Genomic DNA, 18,985 nt, shown 5'->3' on the forward strand with positions numbered 1-18,985 from the left:
TGGCCAAGAGTGGAAAGGCTCAGCAGAGACCAATGAAAGCCCCAAGGGATTTGTATCGAGGGCATTGTGCAGAAATGCTGGAATGCCAGCTCCCTTTGGGGACAGGGCCAAGTGACATCCAACTCTGCAATCAGATCAGGCTGCTCAGGGACTTTCTACCAGCCTCTGGACACCTCCAAGGACAGAGGTTCCATGACATCTCTGGAGGTGTCTTCATCTCCTGGCCATCTTTCTGCCACTTGTGCCCTTTATTTCTCAAACCTTCCACTTGACATGACTGCAGGCACCCGAAATCCTGAGGGAACTGAGGTGTTCTGCCCACTCTCCTCTCCTCTCCCCCACCACACTGTGACAACACTGAGCTGTTAAGCACACAGACAGCATTTCAGGAGTGCTGAATCCCTGGAAATCCCTGTACTGGAGCCAATGTCCAACCTTTGAACTCAGCACAGGAAATCTTTCCCTTGCTTTAGCTACTGCAACACCCTGTAACACCTGGCTCAATTTAAAGCTGTCCCACAATGAAGCAAGCCACCACAAAACCAGTTTGAGCAGCCTCTGAGGGTGGGTTGCACCATTTCCAAGCACAGGAATTCTCATTTCCAGGCAATTGTATCATCATCAGGACAGGACACAGCACAGAGCTGATCAGGCAGCTGTGAGATGCTGCCAGAGGCAAACTCTGAGTCATTAATGACAAAGCAGTGCCTGGTGAAGCTGCACAGGGCCACTGAGTAGACCCTGGAGCTAAATGTGCAACTTTGGGCTGAACAAACCTGGTGAGATTACAACCCTGCAGCTGGGCAAGCCATTCACCTTTACACAACCTCTCCAAATACACCCACACTGCAGAGCCCTCAGAGCTAAGGAAACACCCCCAGACAACCCAACAGAGAAAGGTAAAATCCAGAACCAAACTCCCTCCTGTGTCATCTCCCACTATTCTCCCCCTCCAGAAAAGGCTGAGGTCCTCAGTTCTAAGGTTTTAATCACATAAATTCAAAATTGTTTGGTTGGGAAGGGAATGTTAAGGTTCATATAATCCTCCCCCTGCCGTGGCAGGGACACTCAGTCCCTCCCCAGCTCTCCTGGAGCCCCTTTGGGCCCTGCAAGGGGCTCTGAGCTCTCCCTGGATCCTTCTCCAGGTGAGCACCCCCAGCTCTCCCAGCCTGGCTCCATGGCAGAGGGGCTCCAGCCCTGGAGCAGCTCTGTGTCCCCATTGTTTCACCTCTCTGTGTAACAACTTGAGGATCTGCACCCAGCAGACCCCAGAAGCTGCTCGCAGCTGATGGAGTCTCTCAGCAAGAAGGAGATAAAGCAGCACAAACACTCTGACAGCTCAGGGAAGCTCCCTGTGGAAGTCCCCCTCCTGCCCTGGCAGAATGTCAGAGCCAGTCCAAGGAAAAACAGGCCAAATAAACCACACAGTTGATTTTGCAGGCAGCAGACAAGATATAGCTCAGAGCTGCTGCATAACCTACATTTCAACAATGCCCAGTGGGTTTTAGAGAATTCACTGGAAACCCGAGAGCATTTGGGAATTGAGAATTCAGACTTCAACAGCTTCCAAATATTCTCTTCTCACCATTCAAGGCTGAGACCTTCAGCTTTATAACTTGGTGTGCTGCAAGATGTCAAACCCCGATTTCACATTTCCAGTAGCTTGGATACATTAACAAGTACTGGATTCTGATACTCCAGCTGAAGAAAATTGCTGTTTGTTTCGAAGTCTGAGCTGTGGGAATCATTCACACCAAGTAGCTGACCTCACACATGTGTGTTGACTTTACCTACAGTTAATTCCCAGTGCTTTGTTGTGTCCTAACCCAGGAGCTCTGAGCTGTCCACTCCCATCTGCTTTCTTTCATAAATGGCTCATGCCAGAATTGGATCCAGGGAATGCTGCAGAGCTCCCTGCTGAAGGAGAACTGATTGCATGCCCTGAAATTGCCTCCTGATTGATGGTGTCTGTCTCCTTCCAAGCTTGGTGTCATCAGTTAAAGCACCACCCCTGGTGGAGCTGCTTTCCCCAGACACAGAGTGAACAGGAGCCCTCCTGGCGCTGGCTGCTGTTTGGATAACAAGGAACACATCCAATGTTTGCATATAATTTGTATTTCTGTGTTCCTGCTACGTGCTTCTCTGGGCTGAGCCAGGATTCCCAGCAGCTCCTCAGAAGCCTCACACTTCCTTTCAGCAGCTTGGGGTAATTGTGGGTATAAACAGCCACATTTGCTAGCTCTTAAAAAACAATTCACTTCTAAGCAAGTATCAAGTGGGAAAGTTTATCCAGGCAATTTTAACTCCAGCCTGAGAACCATGGATCTGTTTTATAGGAATGAAAACAGCTAAAGATAAGCTAAGGGTATCTGTGCATCCTGGCCTGATCCCCCAGTGTGGGCAGCAGGAAAGGGGGGATTCTGCCCCTGTGCTCAGGTGAGACCCCCACCTGCAGAGCTGCCCCAGCCTTGGGGATCCCAACAGCACAAGGAGCTGGAGCTGCTGGAGAGAGCCCAGAGGCTCCAAGGTGATCAGAGGGATGGAGCAGCTCTGCTGTAAGGAAAGGCTGAGAGAACTGGGATTGTTCAGCCTGGAGGGGAGAAGGCTCTGGGGTGACCAAACTGCAGCCCTGCAGTACCTGGAGGGCTGGAGAGGGACTGGGGACAAGGGCTGGAGGGACAGGACACAGGGGGCAGGGCTGGATAGGATTTGGGGCAGGAATTGTTCCCTGGCAGGGTGGGCAGGCCCTGGCACAGGGTGCCCAGAGCAGCTGGGGCTGCCCCTGGATCCCTGGCAGTGCCCAAGGCCAGGCTGGACCCTGGGACAGTGGGAGGTGTCCCTGCCATGGCAGGGGTGCCACTGGATGGGCTTTAAGGTCTCTTCCAACCCAGGCCATTCCATGACCCTGTGATCCAGCTGAGCACTGGCCAGTGGGACAGCACAGATACCAGGGCTTCCCTGACACTGCTCAGGGTGGGCAGAGGAGCTTTTTATTAATTTTATTTTCTTCAGCACCACCAGTGTGTTCTGACTGTGCTCTGCATGGAGAAAACTTGCTCAGCACCCTCCAACTCCATGACAGTGCCAGCTGGAGCAGTGGCTTCCATTCCAATTCCTGAGTGGGGCTGAAAACACCTCTTAGGAGGCTCTCAAACTTAGTCACCTTCCAAGAAAGCTGCCCTAGTTAAAGAACTTTGGGAGCAAGACATGATTCAGCAGCCTGCTCAGCACTGGGAATCCTGCAGCTTGCAGGGAGTCTCGCCACCCAGCTGACAGCCAGCTGGCAATTCCTAAAAGCCAAAGCCATGGGGGCTGCCTGCTCCAGCTCCTGTCAGGGATTACCATCTGCAGGCTGCAGAAACACAGACATCAGTCATCTATTGTCCTTCTATTAGGGGCTGCAATCTGTCCTCTGACATGATAAATGAGCAATGTGGGCTCTTATCTGGATAATTAGCTTAAGGAGGAGAGCCAGCAGGCCTGCCCTCCATGCTGACCCCTCCTGTTCACTCAGCTTCTGCAGCAGCCTCACATTTCAAGGTCCCTGTGCTTGTAAGGTGGGAACAGGGATCCCCCTGCAGAGCAGGACAAGACCCCTCCACACAATTTGGTGAGGGGAGAGGTTTCCTGACAGGCAGCAGCACACCAAGGAACTGAGGGACGCTGTGTCTGACCTAGTGGTTCCACCAGCTGATCAACCAGCCCCATCTTCTTGGCTCTGTCTGCACGGATGTTCCTCCCAGTCAGCATCATATCAAAGGCAGCAGGAAGTCCCACCTAGAAGGGCAGAAAGAGGATTCCAGAGTGGGAGCTTGCCAGGCAGAAGGGGCTGTGGGGTCAAGCTTTCCTCTTACTCACCATCTTTGGCAGCCTTTGAGTACCCCCTGCTCCAGGCAGGAGACCCAGCAACACTTCAGGTGTTCCCAAGACTGTTTTCCTGTCCTTTGTTGCTACTCTGTAGTGACAGGCAATGGCAACCTTAAAATGGAAGAGACAAGGAAAGGTTTCCCTGTGAAAGGCAACAGAACTGGGCACCCATCACACAATTCTCTCCCACATAACCTTGCACCAATTCCTTTATCCATCTGCCCAAATTCCCTCTGTGCTCACTGATGGCTTCTTCTGGGGTGTGAGCTGAACATCGAACTCCCAAGCTGATTTTAAATCACCTACACCATCAAGGGCTTAATTAATTCACTACACCAAGAACAGTCCCATCTATGGATCAGCCACAACTCCTGGTTTATCCCTGGACTGCCAAGTCCAGATGAATCAACGCAGTGGGTGTAAAAAGCTTGAGAAACCAGCAAAAACTGAAGAGACTCCATTCCTAGATTATACTGCTTTAGTAACAACTCTGCTCCAGGAATTAGCAGTTTACAAAATCCTAGATGGAGATTACAAGGCAGAAGATCCAGCCAAGGTGCCAACGTGGAGCTGCTGGCAGGGTGGAGCCTGGCCAGCACACTGGGTCCCCAAACCCACCCCTTCTCACAGCAGCCCTACAAAGAATGGAAGTTGCTGGGATACAAGGCTCACTTCATCTGAAAAGCAGCAATTTCTAGGCTGAACTCTGCCAGCATCATGGATGCAGATCCAATGCCTGCTGGAAACAGCCGGTTTTCCCTTGGACACTCATCTAAATATTAGCTTGGCCCACACAGGTTCAGATTTGATTTGCTCTCTTTCCACAGCAGCAGCAGAACTCACATGACAGAGTTCTGAAGCACAACCAAGCCATTAACTTGCCACAAACTCATTTACATGATGTAATGAGCCCTCATCAGCTCAACCAAATTTGTCTCACAATACCAGTCCTGCCAGCATCATTTGGGTAACCAGAGGACCAGCATTGTCAGCTCCCACTCCTGCTGTGAGCCCCAGCATTGCCCAGTACCTCCAGCCCTCCTCCCAGGCAGCTGCCACTGATGGCAGCAACCACGGGCTTTGGAGAGTTCTCAATCTTTTCCAGCATCTTCTGTCCATCCTGAGAAAGCTGAGTCACTTCCTGAGCGGTCTTGCAGGCTTCAAGCATGCTGAGGGGAGGAGAGAGGAAGATCAGGATGGGAAAAGCACCAACAAAACAGCAGGAAAATGAGACTTTTTGATGAGTTTGTCCCTGTTTTCCCACAATCTCCAGTGCCTGACAAGCAGGCAAGAGCCATTTAGGCCCCAGTTTTGGATCAGACAACACAGGGAGACAAAACACAGCAGGATCAGGCCCTGCCTGCTGACACGGGCTGTGCCTGAGGCACTGAATGGGATCTCTTGTGCCAGGGCTCTGGAAGCCTTTGGGAGAGGAGGAAGGCTCATAGGAAGCCTCAAAGCACTTGCCAGGAAGGGTGGAGGAAAGAACCCAGAATCACTCTTTAGAGAAGCAGATGCCACACTGCTGGTTAGAGACTCCCTGTCCCAATTCTTCTCCTGGAGGCTCGCAGCCTTTGCCAGGCAGGAGTAGTTTGGGATGCTGGAGGTGCTGAGGCCAGGAGACACCTCTTAACCACAGCCTGGCCTTTGCTCTGCTCACCTCCTTCCCTCCTGAACAGGGAGCAAGCCTCTGTCCCTGGACAAAGCCAGCCAAAAACGTAACACGGTTTTGGAGGGTCTATTTTTAATTTACCTTCTTTCCTCAGAGTTTTCTGGCCTTTAAGCAGCTATTCTGACCTGTCAGTGTCAGCACCAGGAGCCAATGGCATTCCAGGTCCCACTGGGCACACACAGGATCATCCCACACCCTGGAAAACTTACCCAGGGAGGCTGCTCAGCACAGGGCAGAGTGCCAAACCTTGCCCAAACCAGGGGCCAGGCTGGAAGGCTGCCAGGCACTCCAACCCAGCTTCAACGAGTCCTGCATGTGAATTATCCACTCTTATTTTACCCCAGCCTGAAAGGCAATGCCCACCCCAGAGCCAGGATGTGTTTCCTTGGCTGCAGGAAGGACTGACCAAGTGTCACAGCCAGGAGGGGTTTAAGGACTCTCTGCTCAGTCCTCACTTCATTCCAGCAACTCTGAAATCCTGAGCACAGGGATTTCACACCCAGCCTGTGCCTCGCCCCAGGGAGATGTCAGGGACAAACTGCTGGATTTCAGGGACCGCTCCATCAGCTCCTGAAGCCCTGTGCTTACTTGAGATCTGCTCCAGCAATGAAAGAGCCTGGCTTGGAGGAGATGAGCACGGCGCTCCTCACAGCCTCGTTGGCCCAGATCTCGTTCATGACGTCGGTGAACTCTGCGCTCAGCTGCTTGGACAGGGTGTTCACCTGGGAGCAAAGCAGCACTGTCAGCAGGAGATCAGCCTGAGCCCACATCTGCTGCAAGTTACCTCAGCCTTGTCCTAGCACAAAGCCCACTCCAGGATAAAACCCTGCAGCAGGTCATCTTTAATTAGCAAGTTCCTCTTTAACCTTCCCAACAGTGGGATTGTGACCCCGAAGATTGATTTTATGACCTCGTAAACTGTTTCTTTTCCATATAATTGTAGAATCATAGAATGGTTTGGGATGGAAGGGACCTTTCAAGGTCATCTCATCCAACCCCCTGCAATGAACAGGGACATGTTCCCCAGACCAGGCTGACAACATCACTCCAGCTTTACTGAAAGGCTGCACCAAGCAGGACAAATCCAGCTTGGGTTCTTTAGGTACCACCAAATCCTCACATAAAACAGATATTTCAAACCTGTTTCCTTGTTGCTCCTCAAAGGAAAGGAATATATAAAAAAAACAAACCCTTCTGGTCTGTTACAATTAATACAAGATTTTTCATAGCAGTAGTAGTGCAATCTTTTATCTTGCATAATATCAGAGCAGCTCAGCTGCTTTGCCTTAAAAACCAGGTTTTTATTGCAAGCTCTACCATTGCTCATAAAGAGCATTTCCATCTGTGAGATGATATCTGAAATTCAAAATGCATTTTTAGATGTTTTCCTGAGATGCCATTTACAGAGTTCCTGCCTCCTGGTACCTGAACAACTGGCAGCTGTATCGACCTAAAAAATGAGAATTAGGTTCTGTTTGTATTATATTCATAATAACAGAATCAAAAACATTTATGGATTCCAAATTACTGAAGGATGGACACATTCTTTAACTGACTTGAATACATGAACTAAACAAGATTTAATTTTTTTTTTAAAGTTTTCCTTAAGATTTGAAATTTTACAGTACCCTGTGCTTGGGAAAGGGACAAATTAGCTGAGCACACACAAAGTACTCCAAGAGGCATCTCCAGATGTCTCATTAAAATCCCCAAACCTTCTTTTCCTACTTCTCCTTTGCTCCCAGCTCTGTAAGGCTGCAGGTTAGGAAAGTTCTTAGCCTTAAATGGGAATTTTCAGTACCTTGGAATTTGGTGTATTGAATCGCACGACAGCAACATCTCCTTTGATATCACAGCTGACGTGGGTTCTGCCTGCAAACAAACACAAGGATGGGGTCAGATCCTGCTCCAGGGATTTTAAGGGAAAAAAATGGATTTATAGAAAAGCTTCATACTTACTCTGGAGGGCACTGGAGGTGGAGATGTTACGGCAGGCATAACCTAAGGAAAAGATGTTAGAGGTGTTAAAGGAATTCTCAGCAGATTCAGATTCAGCCTCACCCTCTCCCAGCTCCCCTCACCTGCCAGGAAGAGCTTTTGGAAACCCTGGGCACGAGCCAGTCCCTCCCCTCACGGCCTGAGCTGTGCCCCAGCAGAGTCCAGCAGGTTCCACAGCACTGCAGTGACCTTCCAGCACAGACCCCTCACTGCAGTGCCAGCAGTGCCCAACCCAGAGCAGAAAAAATGAACTCCTCCTTCCCAACCAGCTGACAAGGGATGGAGCAGGTGGCACACGGAGTTTTGCTGTTATCATCCTCATTCCAATCTCTTCATGTGCTAAACCAGGGACCTTCCTGTACTTTGGGAGCTTCAAGGTGAATTCCCTACAAAGCAAACACAACTGTCCAGGGTATTTCTGTAAAAACACACTCTGGTGCCAGCAAATGGGGCCAGTCCAAGTGTGACCACAGATCTCAGGGGGCACAAAAGAGGGCCACAAAAAGCTTACAAAATATTTATTCTTGCCTCCATCTATCAACAAAATACTCAGAACCACAGGCTGGCTTGGGTGGGAAGGGACCCCAGAGCCCCTCCAGTGGCACCCCTGCCATGGCAGGGACACCTCCCACTGTCCAGCCTGGCCTTGGGCACTGCCAGGGATCCAGGGGCAGCCCCAGCTGCTCTGGGCACCCTGTGCCAGGGCCTGCCCACCCTGCCAGGGAACAATTCCTGCCCCAAATCCCATCCAGCCCTGCCCTCTGCCACTGGCAGCCATTCCCTGGCTCCTGGCCCTCCAGCCCTTGTCCCCAGTCCCTCTCCTGGAAGGGCTCTGGGATCCACCTCTACTAATGACATACAAAGCACATAGACATGTCTTCTTGCAGAGCCCTCAGAAAATGCAGACCACAAGATGAACAAGTTCTGCCCACAAGTTTCTGACTCGCAAACCTCCTTTTTCTGCTCAGAAATCATGTTTGAGCCCACAATCTCTCAGCACATCAATGAACCCCAGCTCCATTCAAGCAACCTTGATCTTGACCCCGAGGATCCCCTAACTCAGGTCCAGGCTGAATCCCTGCCAAAGCTGCTTTAAGTCTGAATTCCAGGAAAAGTGTTGCTTCCACATGTATCTACCAGCTCACACACAGACAGCCACGGGAGGGCTCTGCTAAACACTGCTAAAACCTTCAGGAATGAAACATTCCCATTCCCAGCAGCAAGGAGGGAGAATAATGCAATACCAGGAGAAAAAACTGTGCCTCCCCAACAGGTGTCTCCCCCTGCCACAGCCCCGTGACACGGGCTCAGGGCCGGGGCTCTGCTGCACTTTGGCCTCCTTTCCACCTTGTCCGGGGTGCTGGCAGTAGGGAGTGACCTTTGCTCCCATTCCTGAGCACGGGATACGCGGTGTGATGGCGTGGGGATGGAAATTCAGCGTCACACAGTCCCAGCAAACAGGTCTGGGGTGCGTTTGTGTGTGTCATGTGCCCACAGCAGCATTTTATAAACAAGAGTGAGCTGGTTCCCACTCCAAAGCTCCTCAGCAATATTTAATACCCACATGTGATTGCTCCAATGATTTCCCTCAAACTCTCTGTGTGCTCAAGTCAGGCACTCCTGAAAATAAGCACCAACATTCGATTCCCACAAACCAAGCGTGGGTTGACAACAATTCCTCTGGTGAGAGATGCTGCCCAGCAGAAAACCAGGCACCTTTAGCAGCAGTATTTTAACTCTATAAAAGCCATATAACCTCTTCAAAGAGAAGGCAAGGGCTGAACTGTCTCCCTGAATTAATTCATTCAATCCTTGCAGTGAGCTGGGATAGTGGAAGGTGTTCCTGCCCATGGCAGGGGATGGAACAAGATGAGCTTGAAGTTCCCCCCCAGCCAAACTAGTCTGGGATTCCATGTTTTTTCGCTCTTTACATGGCTTTCCTTTTCTATATTAGTTCCCAAACAGATTCCTTCCATAAAACCTTCAGCCTTCAATTCCACTCTGCCTTTCCATTCTCACAAAAACAAAAGGTAGGAAAGTAGGAAAACAATAAATTAAGGGCATGACTGAAGAAATCTCACTGCATTTGAATGCAAACTCTTTTGGGAGAGGTGCTGTCAGCAGGGTACCAGCTGGTTAACACTAGAATGAGGTTTTGGTAGCCTGACAGTGGCTTGTTTTAAGTCCAGCATATTTGTGGAAAACATCTTTTGCCAGGCAGCAAAAGCAGCTCCTTGGTCCTGGTCCCTGCACATCTGCTTTAGGCATTAACCCTTTCAGTTCTGTAATGGGAAAGTGCCAAGACCAGAGCCAGAAAAATCCTCCAAAGTGCTGCAGGAAGCAGAAGCCCAGCTTCAGACTTCCATCATGTCCCATCATTCATTCCAGAGTTAAAGCCCTGGAAATTGGTTTCAGTCTCACTCCTCCACCCACTCCAGCTCAAAGACTGTCCAACACCAGGACACCAACACTTCAGGTGCCCTCAGGACGTTGCCAAGGACTTGGATGCACCAGAGAATGGACAACACCCACCTCACAGCCCAGCCTGCTCCTTCCCACTTTCTCTTTTCCCAGTTACTACCCCAGCTGCTTCCCTGCCCAGCACTTCCCCTTCCCGCCCTTCCACTCACCCGGACGCGGCACACCACTTGAACTGGGAACAGCCTCCATGGGTGATGGCTCAGGGAAAAGCCTTTTCCCACTCCTGGAGCACCCCAAGCCCCAGCAGGATGGACAGGATGAAGCTCAGGCCGCCTGAGCTGTCCCTGTGAGCTGAGCACGGAGCTGTGACCCGTGATCTGGGAAACTCCTGGCAGACTGAGCTCCCCAACCCGCTCCGGGAACCCGGCGGCACACGGATGTGGCCCAGCAGGTACAGCCAGCCCTGGAGCTCACCTGGCTCCTGACTGCTCCCTGCCTTTGGGGAGAGCTTTGCATCCACTTCCCAAATGCTTTGCAAGGCAGAACAAGGCTATTAATTAATTAAGAACAGTGACAGCATCCTCAGAGAAGCTCCAGGGCTGTTGTGAAGAGCTTTACCAGTTAGAACAAGAATTCCAACCAGCAACAGCCTGAGAACTCCCTGGAGTTGCCACAAGTCTCCTCATCAGTGATTGCAGCACCCTGTCACGTACAAGCCTGCTCCAGGGCTGCACGTAACATGGGTGTGATCCCAGGATCATGGAATCGCTCACGTTGGAAAAGAGCTCCCAGAGCTCTGAGTCCAGCTCTGAACCCAGCACCGCTGAGCCCAGGTTTGGGTTTAAACGAAATGCAGCTGGATTTTGGACCAACATCAACACCAGGCTCTGAGTACCTTCAAAGTGCTCAAATATGAGATTTCCAGAGCTTCTCAGCCAGGCTCTTTGGCCTTCCCAGGGCTCCTGGGGACTCCCTCCTTGGGAGCCAGGAAGTACCAAGGCAGCTCTGTGAATAGGCAGGAGAGAGCCACAGCTCTGCTGAGGCTGGAAAGGGAGATGCCTCACACAAAATCATGGAATCACTGAATCCCAGGATGGTTTAAGTGGGGAGGAAATGTTAAAGCCCATCCAGTGCCACTCCTGCCACAGGCAGGGACACCTTCCACTATCCCACGTGGCTCCAAGCCTCAATGTCCAACCTGGCCTTGGGCACTGCCAGGGATCCAGGGGCAGCCACAGCTGCTCTGAGAACTCCATTCCAGCCCCTCCCCACCCTCACAGCCAGAAACTCCTTCTCAATATCCCATCTAACCCTGCTGCCTGGCAATGGGATGCCATTCCCTGTGTCCCTGTCCTTCATACCTTGTCCCAAGTCCCCCTCCAGCTCTCCTGGAGCCCCTTCAGGCACTGCAGGGGGCCCTGAGCTCTCCCCAGAGCTTGCTCTTCTCCAGGATGAACAATCCAAATTCTTTCAGCTGAGAGACCATGGAGCACCTGGAGACACCCTCCCTCCCAGCCAATTGGGATTACAGGGATACCCCTTCCCATGGATACACCTGCATGCCTGGAGGGCAGCCACAGGGCCCAGACACCCAAGGACACGGGGACACCCTCTTCTTTCCAAGCAGGCCCTTGGGGCACTGGGGACAGGCACTCGTGTCAGGGCACAAGGACACTCCTGTGGCTCAGATCACATGCAGGGACTGTCCTGACTGGAAGGTGTGTCCCCCTCGATGCCAGGTCACAGGGACCCCCCAGAACTGCAGAGAGATTCCCACAGCGTGTCCCTGAGCAAGGACTGGCACGGCAGAGTGTCCCCAGTGGGGCCACACAAGCCCCAGAGACCCCAGGACATGGAGGAACATGGGGGGATGTTTGGGACCTGCCTGGTGACTCACAGGGACAAATGGGGACAAACCCCTCACATGGGGCACAGACACACATGGGGACACTTCCCACCCCACAGCTCCCCCGGGGGTCCGGTCCTCATAGACCCTTCCCTGGGTACACCACATTTCTCACAGCCCCCCACGGTCACACCTGAAGAGCCCTTGGGGACACACCCAAACCGCCGCCACGGCACCAAGAAATCCTCTCTGTAACACCCTGCTCCTCATCCTCACCACCCCAGTCCGCACCCACTTACTGCCCTGTCGGTATTTCTCCACCTCTCAGTGACCCCTCCCCGACCCTTCACTGTCTTCTCGCTGTCCCACTGCCCGTCAGTGTTCCCCTTCCCTCGATGTGCCCTCAGCGCCCCTCCGGTATCTCCGTCCCTTACCCCTCACTGCCCCCAGTGCCCCATCCCTCAGCGCTCCCCTCACGCGGGGCACACCGCCCGCCAGCCTCCCCCGCTTCCCGCCGTCCCCCCGCTCACCGCGGGGCGGGCTGCGTCTCGTCGGGCCGGCCCTGGCGGCGGCCGGGAGGCGGCCGAGGCTGCCGATAGCCCGCACCGCCGCCGCCATCTTCGTCGAGGTCGAATGAGGGAGAGGCCGCCGGGGGCCTGACCGCGCCCGCCCCGCCCACGCCGCCCCACCCGCGCCCGACCTCAGCGCTGCCAGCGCACTTTACCGCCGCCAGCACACTGCTGCCTCCCTTTCCTCCGCTCTCCGCTGTGTTTCGGGGGTTTTCAGTCTGCGCCGAGCGGGAGCGGATTGCGGGAGAGGCCGAGGAGGGGCTGCGGAGCGGTTGCACAGGGGCGGTGCGGGTCAGGCGTGCTGCGGGCAGCCCGCACGGTGAGGGGGCGCGGGGCCCTTGCTGAGTGGCTGCGCCGCGGCGGCAGAGCGGGGTGAGGGCCGAGGTGAGCGGAGGGAGCGGGACGGGGCGCGCGGGAGGGGACAGGGCGGACAGGGAGGCTGAGAGCTCTGTCCTGCATGGACGGGGTGTGGGAAGGGTGACAGGAGTCGGGAGTCGGTCCTGGGGAAAGGAGTGGGCGGTTCGGTCCGGACGGAGCAGAGGATCGGGGGTCGGCCCTCAGTGTGCGGGGGAAGCATGAAGGGAGTGCGGGGGTCGGTCCCAGATGGACGGGGGAACACTGAGGGGAATTGGGGCTCGTTCCGGATGGACGGGGTGGGGCTGGGAAAGGGTGAGGGGGGTCGGAAGGGATTGAGGGGTTGGTCCTGGGTGGATGGAGGGGTCGGGAGTCGGTGCCGGATGGATGAGGGGGTTCGGGGGCGGCTGAGGGAAGCAGGGTGTAGCCGATGGGAGTCCCGCGGTGGGGATGAGGGTGAAAGTGAGGTGCTGCGGTGTGAAAGTGTCAGGGGTGTGTGGAGACGGGAAGCGATTAGTGGCTGTTTGTGGGATTGTGGATTATCCCGAGTTGGAAGGGATCCATGAGGATCGTGGCCTCCGGGCAAATCCTGCAGGCTCTGGAAGGAGCTTTGCCCTGGTGATTTGTGCGGTCAGGGCTGAGCTCTTGGGGTGCCAGGGGAGCACTGGCTGCCGAAAATGAGGGGATTGGGGGCGTTTTTGTGGGGAAGGAACGGGGGGGCATCGGGAGGAGATGTCTGGGCAGTGTGGGAGGGAGGAGGAGGTTATACCTGCGAAAAGCTTCTGTCAGCTGGGCAGGGGAAGTTTAGAGAAAAGCCTTGATCAGGTGCGGGGAGCGAGGTCGGCACAGGTGGAGGAGGAGTAGGATGCCTCACAAAGGTCAGGTTTTGAGATCTTTGTTGGCAGAAGGAGCCTGGGTCTGGTTTGTGGGCTGGGAAGGGAGGAATGCTGTGGGACACGTTCCAGGTGTGGAACTGCAGCTGGGAGGTGTCCAAGGGGGTGACTGGCAGCTTGTGCTGAGTTTTGGGGAGCTGCAGAGGGCTGGGTTTGGGACTGTGGGTGCTCCTGTGGCCCTCCATGGAAAAAACTTTGGGAGGGAAAGTGCTAGGATTTGAACTCCCAAAGTGTGACAGAGGGAGATGAATGTTGGCATGGATCAACCAAAGACCTGGAGCTGTGAGGGCCTGGGCAATAAAACCTGCAGATGAGGGTTTGTTTGTAGGGAAACCCGATTTTGGAATGAGCTTGGGAAAGCTGCAGAGGGGTTTTTGGGGGTGGAGGACATGAACTTGCTCTGTTTGCCATGGGGATGCACAGCAGGAGCTCCTCAGGCTGGCACCAGGGGTTAACAGGGGGTGGGGGTGCCAAGGACACTGCGTCAGGAGGTGCTGCTGGCAGCAAGGCTGCCTGGGCACTGGGACAATTTTCCAGTGGGAAGAGCTGGAGCAGTTCCTGGGAGGGAATCGAGAAGCTCACTGGGCAGTATTTATTCACAGGCACATTTGCAGCCCCAGCCACAAGCCAGGCTCCTCCTGGTCCCGTCCTGCTCACGGAGCGTGGTGGGAGGCGATTCTCTGTGCTGCTGCTGCTGTCCTTGGTGTGTCTGCCCCTCACCTTGTGGCTCTGTGTGAGGCAGGCAGGTCTCTTCCCTTGGGATTGTCCCGGACAGAGCAGCTTGGACTGACCCCAGCCTTTCCCTAGATTCCAGAATGAGTTCCATGCTGAGCTCTGCCCTGCGGAACCTCCCCGTGTCCTCAGCGTGGGCTGCCGGGGCCCGTGAGTACCTTTAGCTTTCATTGGTGGGCCATAAACTTCTGGTTGAAGTGTTTGGTTTGGAATGAAGGCTGGGATGTGAATCTGCCCTGTTCACACCTTTAAAAGGCTGACAGTGTTAATTTTTTCATCCCTAATGACATGCTTGCCTTGTCCGTTCCCACATCATATGGGGATGAGTCTTGATTAACAGTCAACAGAAAATGTGTCAAGTTTCTGAACAGAGTAAACCACCCCACACCCCACAGGTGGTCAGGTGTCTTACACTGACCATTTTTTTCTTTTTTAACCCTTCTTGCAGAGACCAGAACTGTTTCTGACATTTTTTCTGGCTTTTTTCCCTTTCTTGTTTTCCAGTTGCTCGATCACTCAGCTGCTCCTCGCAGTTCCAAGCTGCAGGTAAGGGGAAAGCACCAGGAATCTCAGAGGGTCTGTACTAGACAAGGCTGTTTTGGAAGCTGCCTCCCTTTCCCAGAGTCTTGTGTTGGAGTCTGAAGTACAGAGTGTGTGCCCTTATCTCTGATACCTGGCTCTGACATCCAAGAAAACACTGAATTTCATACAACACCATAAAAACAACAGTTAAAGTTAAATAGAAAAGCTAGGAATGTAAATGTGTAAATTAGAAAGTTTTCTTAAGTCACTAGGTGAAAAAGTTAAAGTTTAGAGTTTAAACTAGTTTAGAGAACAGAAGATAAAATAGAAGATTTAAAGTGTTGTCTCTTGTCCTTTCTTCTTCATCTTCTTCTAGAAGTTTTTGAGTAGTAATAAGTGATTAGATAGAAAATGTTACAGTGCAGCACACAAGTGTTGAGTCATTGAGTCACTAAGAAAAATAGTTTACGTGTCTATTGTTAATTGAGTGAAAATTAATTTAAAGATTAAAAAACTGCCTATTTCAAAGCCATTTTACACCATTTGAACCAATTTAAGCCAAGTGATGATGAGTTAAACTTGAACAAAAAGTCTAGAAAAAACCTGCCATGTCTTTTGATAATATATTAATAAACATGAAAAAACAAGAACCTAATGAGGCTTAAAAATATCCTTCCTAACACAGAACTAAAATAAACGAAACTCCCTGTTAAAAAGTATCCCAAAAAACTCAGCCCTAAAAAAAACCAAAATCCAACAACATCTTGTTCCACTTAAATCTTAGAAATGTAGAGTGCAGAGTGGTTCAGGGGTTCCTGAAAAGCTGCAAGCAAGGAAAACTTCAGGCAAACCAGTGTTTGCAGCAGAGTCCTCTCATCCTCTGAGTGTCCTGGCTCCCAGCAGCCATTCCCAGTCTGCCTCTGGCTCCCAGCAGCCATTCCCAGTTTTCAGTCCTAGCCCACAGTGAGTGGTTGGGGTGATCCATGCCCTGGGCTCTCTGTGGGGGTTGCTGAGGTGATTCATGCTTTGGGATTTTGGGAACAGGCCTGGACAGCAGCTCCTGGGCTTTGGGAAGAGCCTGAAGGAATCTCCAGATAGTGCTGGAGTTTCATCCTGGTGCTGGCCTGTGGAATGGTGCTGGGTCATGACATCCCTTGTCTTGAACCTCTCCCACTGGGGAGAGAATTTCTTCCCATTAGGAAGAAATTCTTGGCTGTGAGGTTGGTGAGGCATAGGCCCCATCCCTGGAAGTGTTCTAGGCTCAGCTGGATGGAGCTTGGAGCAACCTGGGATAGCAGAAGGTGTTGCTGCCCATGGCAGTGGGTGGCACTGGATGAGTTTTAAAAGTCCTTTCTACCCAAACCACTCCATGGTTCCAACTCAGGTGTCCTACCTTCCCTGTCTTTCACTTATGCACCAAGAGGACAATTTTCTGTGTTTTCTAGAAGTCTTTGCAGGATCTATATTAAAATTAATGATATTCTTGTCACCATCACTTTTCTTTTCACAGTCCAGCCCAAGACTAAGAAGACCTTGGGCAAAACTGGGGTGAAGAATGTGGTGGTGGTGGAGGGTGTCCGCATTCCCTTTCTGCAGTCTGGCACCACGTGAGTATCAAGGAGGAGTAAAATACAGAGAACACCCTCTGACTTGGTTAATACTCGACTCTTTCTGTGAAAAATCTCACTTGTTCATTTTCATGTAGTTATTCTTGAGCCTAAAGGCTCAGGAGGTGCCCTGAGTTGTGCTGCTGCAGTTATTCCAGCTTATTTAGTGCAAAAGTGTGTTTTGAAGAAGCTTGTCTGTGTGTGTGAATCCCCATGGAGCAGGTCTAGAGGAAGCAGTTAGAGAATATAGCAGATGAGGGAACAAGTTTCACAAAACTGGCAGGACAGGGGCCAAGAACCTGCTGTAGGCTCTTCTTCCTGGATTGTTGTGCCACCAAACCCACAACTGAACTGGGACCACAGCTGACTGTTAGGATGGAGAAGGGGCTTCTTTATCCCATCACTGCTGCTTTTCTTTGGGTTTAGTGCAGTGATTGCAGGCTGGGAGAGCTGGGGGTGCTCACCTGGAGAGGAGGAGGCTCCAAGGAGAGCTCAGAGCCCCTTGCAGGGCCCAAAGGAGCTCCAGGAGAGCTGGAGAGGGACTGGGGACAAGGGCTGGAGGGCCAGGAGCCAGGGAATGGCTGCCAGTGGCAGAGGGCAGGGCTGGATGGGATTTGGGGCAGGAATTGTTCCCTGGCAGGGTGGGCAGGCCCTGGCACAGGGTGCCCAGAGCAGCTGGGGCTGCCCCTGGATCCCTGGCAGTGCCCAAGGCCAGGCTGGACCCTGGGACAGTGGGAGGTGTCCCTGCCATGGCAGGGGTGCCACTGGATGAGATTTAATGACTCTTCCCACCCAAACCAATCTGTAATTCCTTGAATTGTTTGCTCAGAAGCACAGTGGAGCATTTCTGATCCATCCCCAGTTCTCCTGCTCAGTGCTCACAGGAGAATTCTGCACTGATTTCTCACACCTCTGAGTTTCTTCCTCTCTTCTTCACCTTCCAGGTATGCTGATCTGATGCCACATGACTTAGCCAGAGCAGCACTGCAGTAAGTAAATGGAACACTGGAAGGGCTGAGGATTCTTGTTAAACTGCTGAGGTTTCAGTGTTGCAGAGCCAAGGCTCTGGGTTTGGCTCTGAACAGCTCAGGTGCTTTATTTTTCCTGACCTCACTCTGCAGTAGCGGGTGGTTTAAGCAGTGGGGTTTGTGTTGTTGTTGGGGTTTTCAGTAGTTTGTGTTGATGCAAAGAGATGGTGACAAATGTTAGTGAATTTGATTCCCAGCTTTGGCTTTCCAGAGATCAGAGCTGCTGTTGAGCCGTACTCACATCTGGTGGAAAAAACAACCTGGGCAACACAGAGGAGATTGAGTGACAAAAACATTGAGCTAATTCTGTAACCCTCCTGTCCCTTCTGCTCTGAGGGCCATTAGCAGTGGGTTTGTTTTGTTGAGAGGCAAAGTGCTGTGGAGAAGAGAGGAGCCTGGAGATGGCTGCTCCATCCCTGGCAGTGCCCAAGGCCAGCCTGGACAGGGCTTGGAGCCACCTGGGATGGTGGCAGGTGTCCCTGCCCATGGCAGGGGTGGGACTGGATGAGCTCTGAGGTTCCTCCCCACCCAAACCATTCTGGGATTTGATGATTCTGGGAGCCATTTTGTGGAAGGAGGGGTGTAAGGGCTATAAGATAATTGTTTTAATGAAGTCCTGTAATGACTTTTGGTGAAATTATCACCATGATTGTTTGCAGCCCATAATCAGCTATACTTCCCACAGGCCCACATGCACATGAGATTTTTTTCTGATGGGGGGACAGAAGCTGTGGTTCTGTTGTTGCCTTGTTCTCCAGCCAAGGTGGCAGGAAGGGGATGAGGAGAGGTTATTATTTATGTGCAAATGATACAAATTCCCTTTGTTTTGATCCTCTCCTTAGGGGCCTGCTGACCCGGACCAGTGTCCCAAGGGATGTTGTTGATTACATTGTTTATGGCACAGTTATCCAGGAGGTGAAAACGAGTAATGTTGCCAGAGAGGTGGGTTCTATGCAGCATTTCCCTGGGAGTCTGATTTCTGCAACTGCTCTGAAGATGACAAATCCTTGCTGAAAATGACTTCCCAGTATTGTTGTTTGTTTATATATGATTTGAGAGCATGAAGTAGTTGTGCAGCATTGTGTGTTAAATTAGTTATTGGGACTGTAAGGAAGATGATTTTGTGATTCTCTGCCTCCTGTTGAAATCTGCCACAGATCTCATTTAGCATCGTTTTTTTTATCAGATTTTCGTATCTCAATGCTGTGAAGCCTCTGCTTGACTCTTCCCTGCAAGGGAAAGTTTTGTTGAGCATTGCTGATCCCTCAGCTCCTAAATACCAGTTGGATTGAAAGCTGCCTTGCCCAGTATCTTGGGAGGAGCAGAGTGTGCTGTGAGGGTTTGCTTTGTTGTGGGATTTATTTATTCATTTGAGTTGGCTGCTCAGACACAGCATTCACAGCATTTGAAGCAGAGCAGCTTTGCTGCCCTTCGTTCCAGCAGCCAGAAAACACAATTCCTGGATTATCCCCAGAG

At 52.1% G+C, this 18,985-nt stretch overlaps 2 protein-coding genes across 4 annotated transcripts in view; one reads left to right on the forward strand and one right to left on the reverse strand.

Annotated features, from left to right (window-relative positions):
* Positions 1–12,448, reverse strand: part of HADHA (hydroxyacyl-CoA dehydrogenase trifunctional multienzyme complex subunit alpha) — a 24,589-nt gene extending 12,141 nt beyond the window's left edge. The window contains exons 1-7 of the mRNA XM_086875299.1: positions 12,335–12,448; positions 7,499–7,540; positions 7,341–7,411; positions 6,128–6,261; positions 4,898–5,036; positions 3,859–3,978; positions 3,675–3,777 (exon numbers count right to left, since the gene is read on the reverse strand). Coding sequence (XP_086731425.1) covers positions 3,675–3,777; positions 3,859–3,978; positions 4,898–5,036; positions 6,128–6,261; positions 7,341–7,411; positions 7,499–7,540; positions 12,335–12,422 — 697 coding nt within the window. The 5' untranslated portion in view covers positions 12,423–12,448. The remainder of the gene's footprint in view (positions 1–3,674; positions 3,778–3,858; positions 3,979–4,897; positions 5,037–6,127; positions 6,262–7,340; positions 7,412–7,498; positions 7,541–12,334) is intronic.
* Positions 12,363–18,985, forward strand: part of HADHB (hydroxyacyl-CoA dehydrogenase trifunctional multienzyme complex subunit beta) — a 16,947-nt gene continuing 10,324 nt past the window's right edge. Inside the window, exons 1-7 of one of the 3 annotated variants that reach the window (XM_086875301.1) lie at positions 12,487–12,757; positions 14,223–14,323; positions 14,428–14,502; positions 14,857–14,898; positions 16,385–16,481; positions 17,426–17,470; positions 18,352–18,451. In XM_086875301.1, the coding sequence (XP_086731427.1) occupies positions 14,436–14,502; positions 14,857–14,898; positions 16,385–16,481; positions 17,426–17,470; positions 18,352–18,451 (351 nt within the window). In that variant the 5' untranslated portion in view covers positions 12,487–12,757; positions 14,223–14,323; positions 14,428–14,435. Of the gene's footprint in view, positions 12,758–14,222; positions 14,324–14,427; positions 14,503–14,856; positions 14,899–16,384; positions 16,482–17,425; positions 17,471–18,351; positions 18,452–18,985 lie in introns of all 3 variants that reach the window. The other 2 variants (XM_086875300.1, XM_086875302.1) reach the window with 2 other exon arrangements.

The sequence above is a fragment of the Cyanistes caeruleus genome, chromosome 2, assembly GCF_971803275.1.
Source record: "Cyanistes caeruleus chromosome 2, bCyaCae1.hap1.1, whole genome shotgun sequence".
NCBI lineage: Eukaryota > Metazoa > Chordata > Aves > Passeriformes > Paridae > Cyanistes > Cyanistes caeruleus.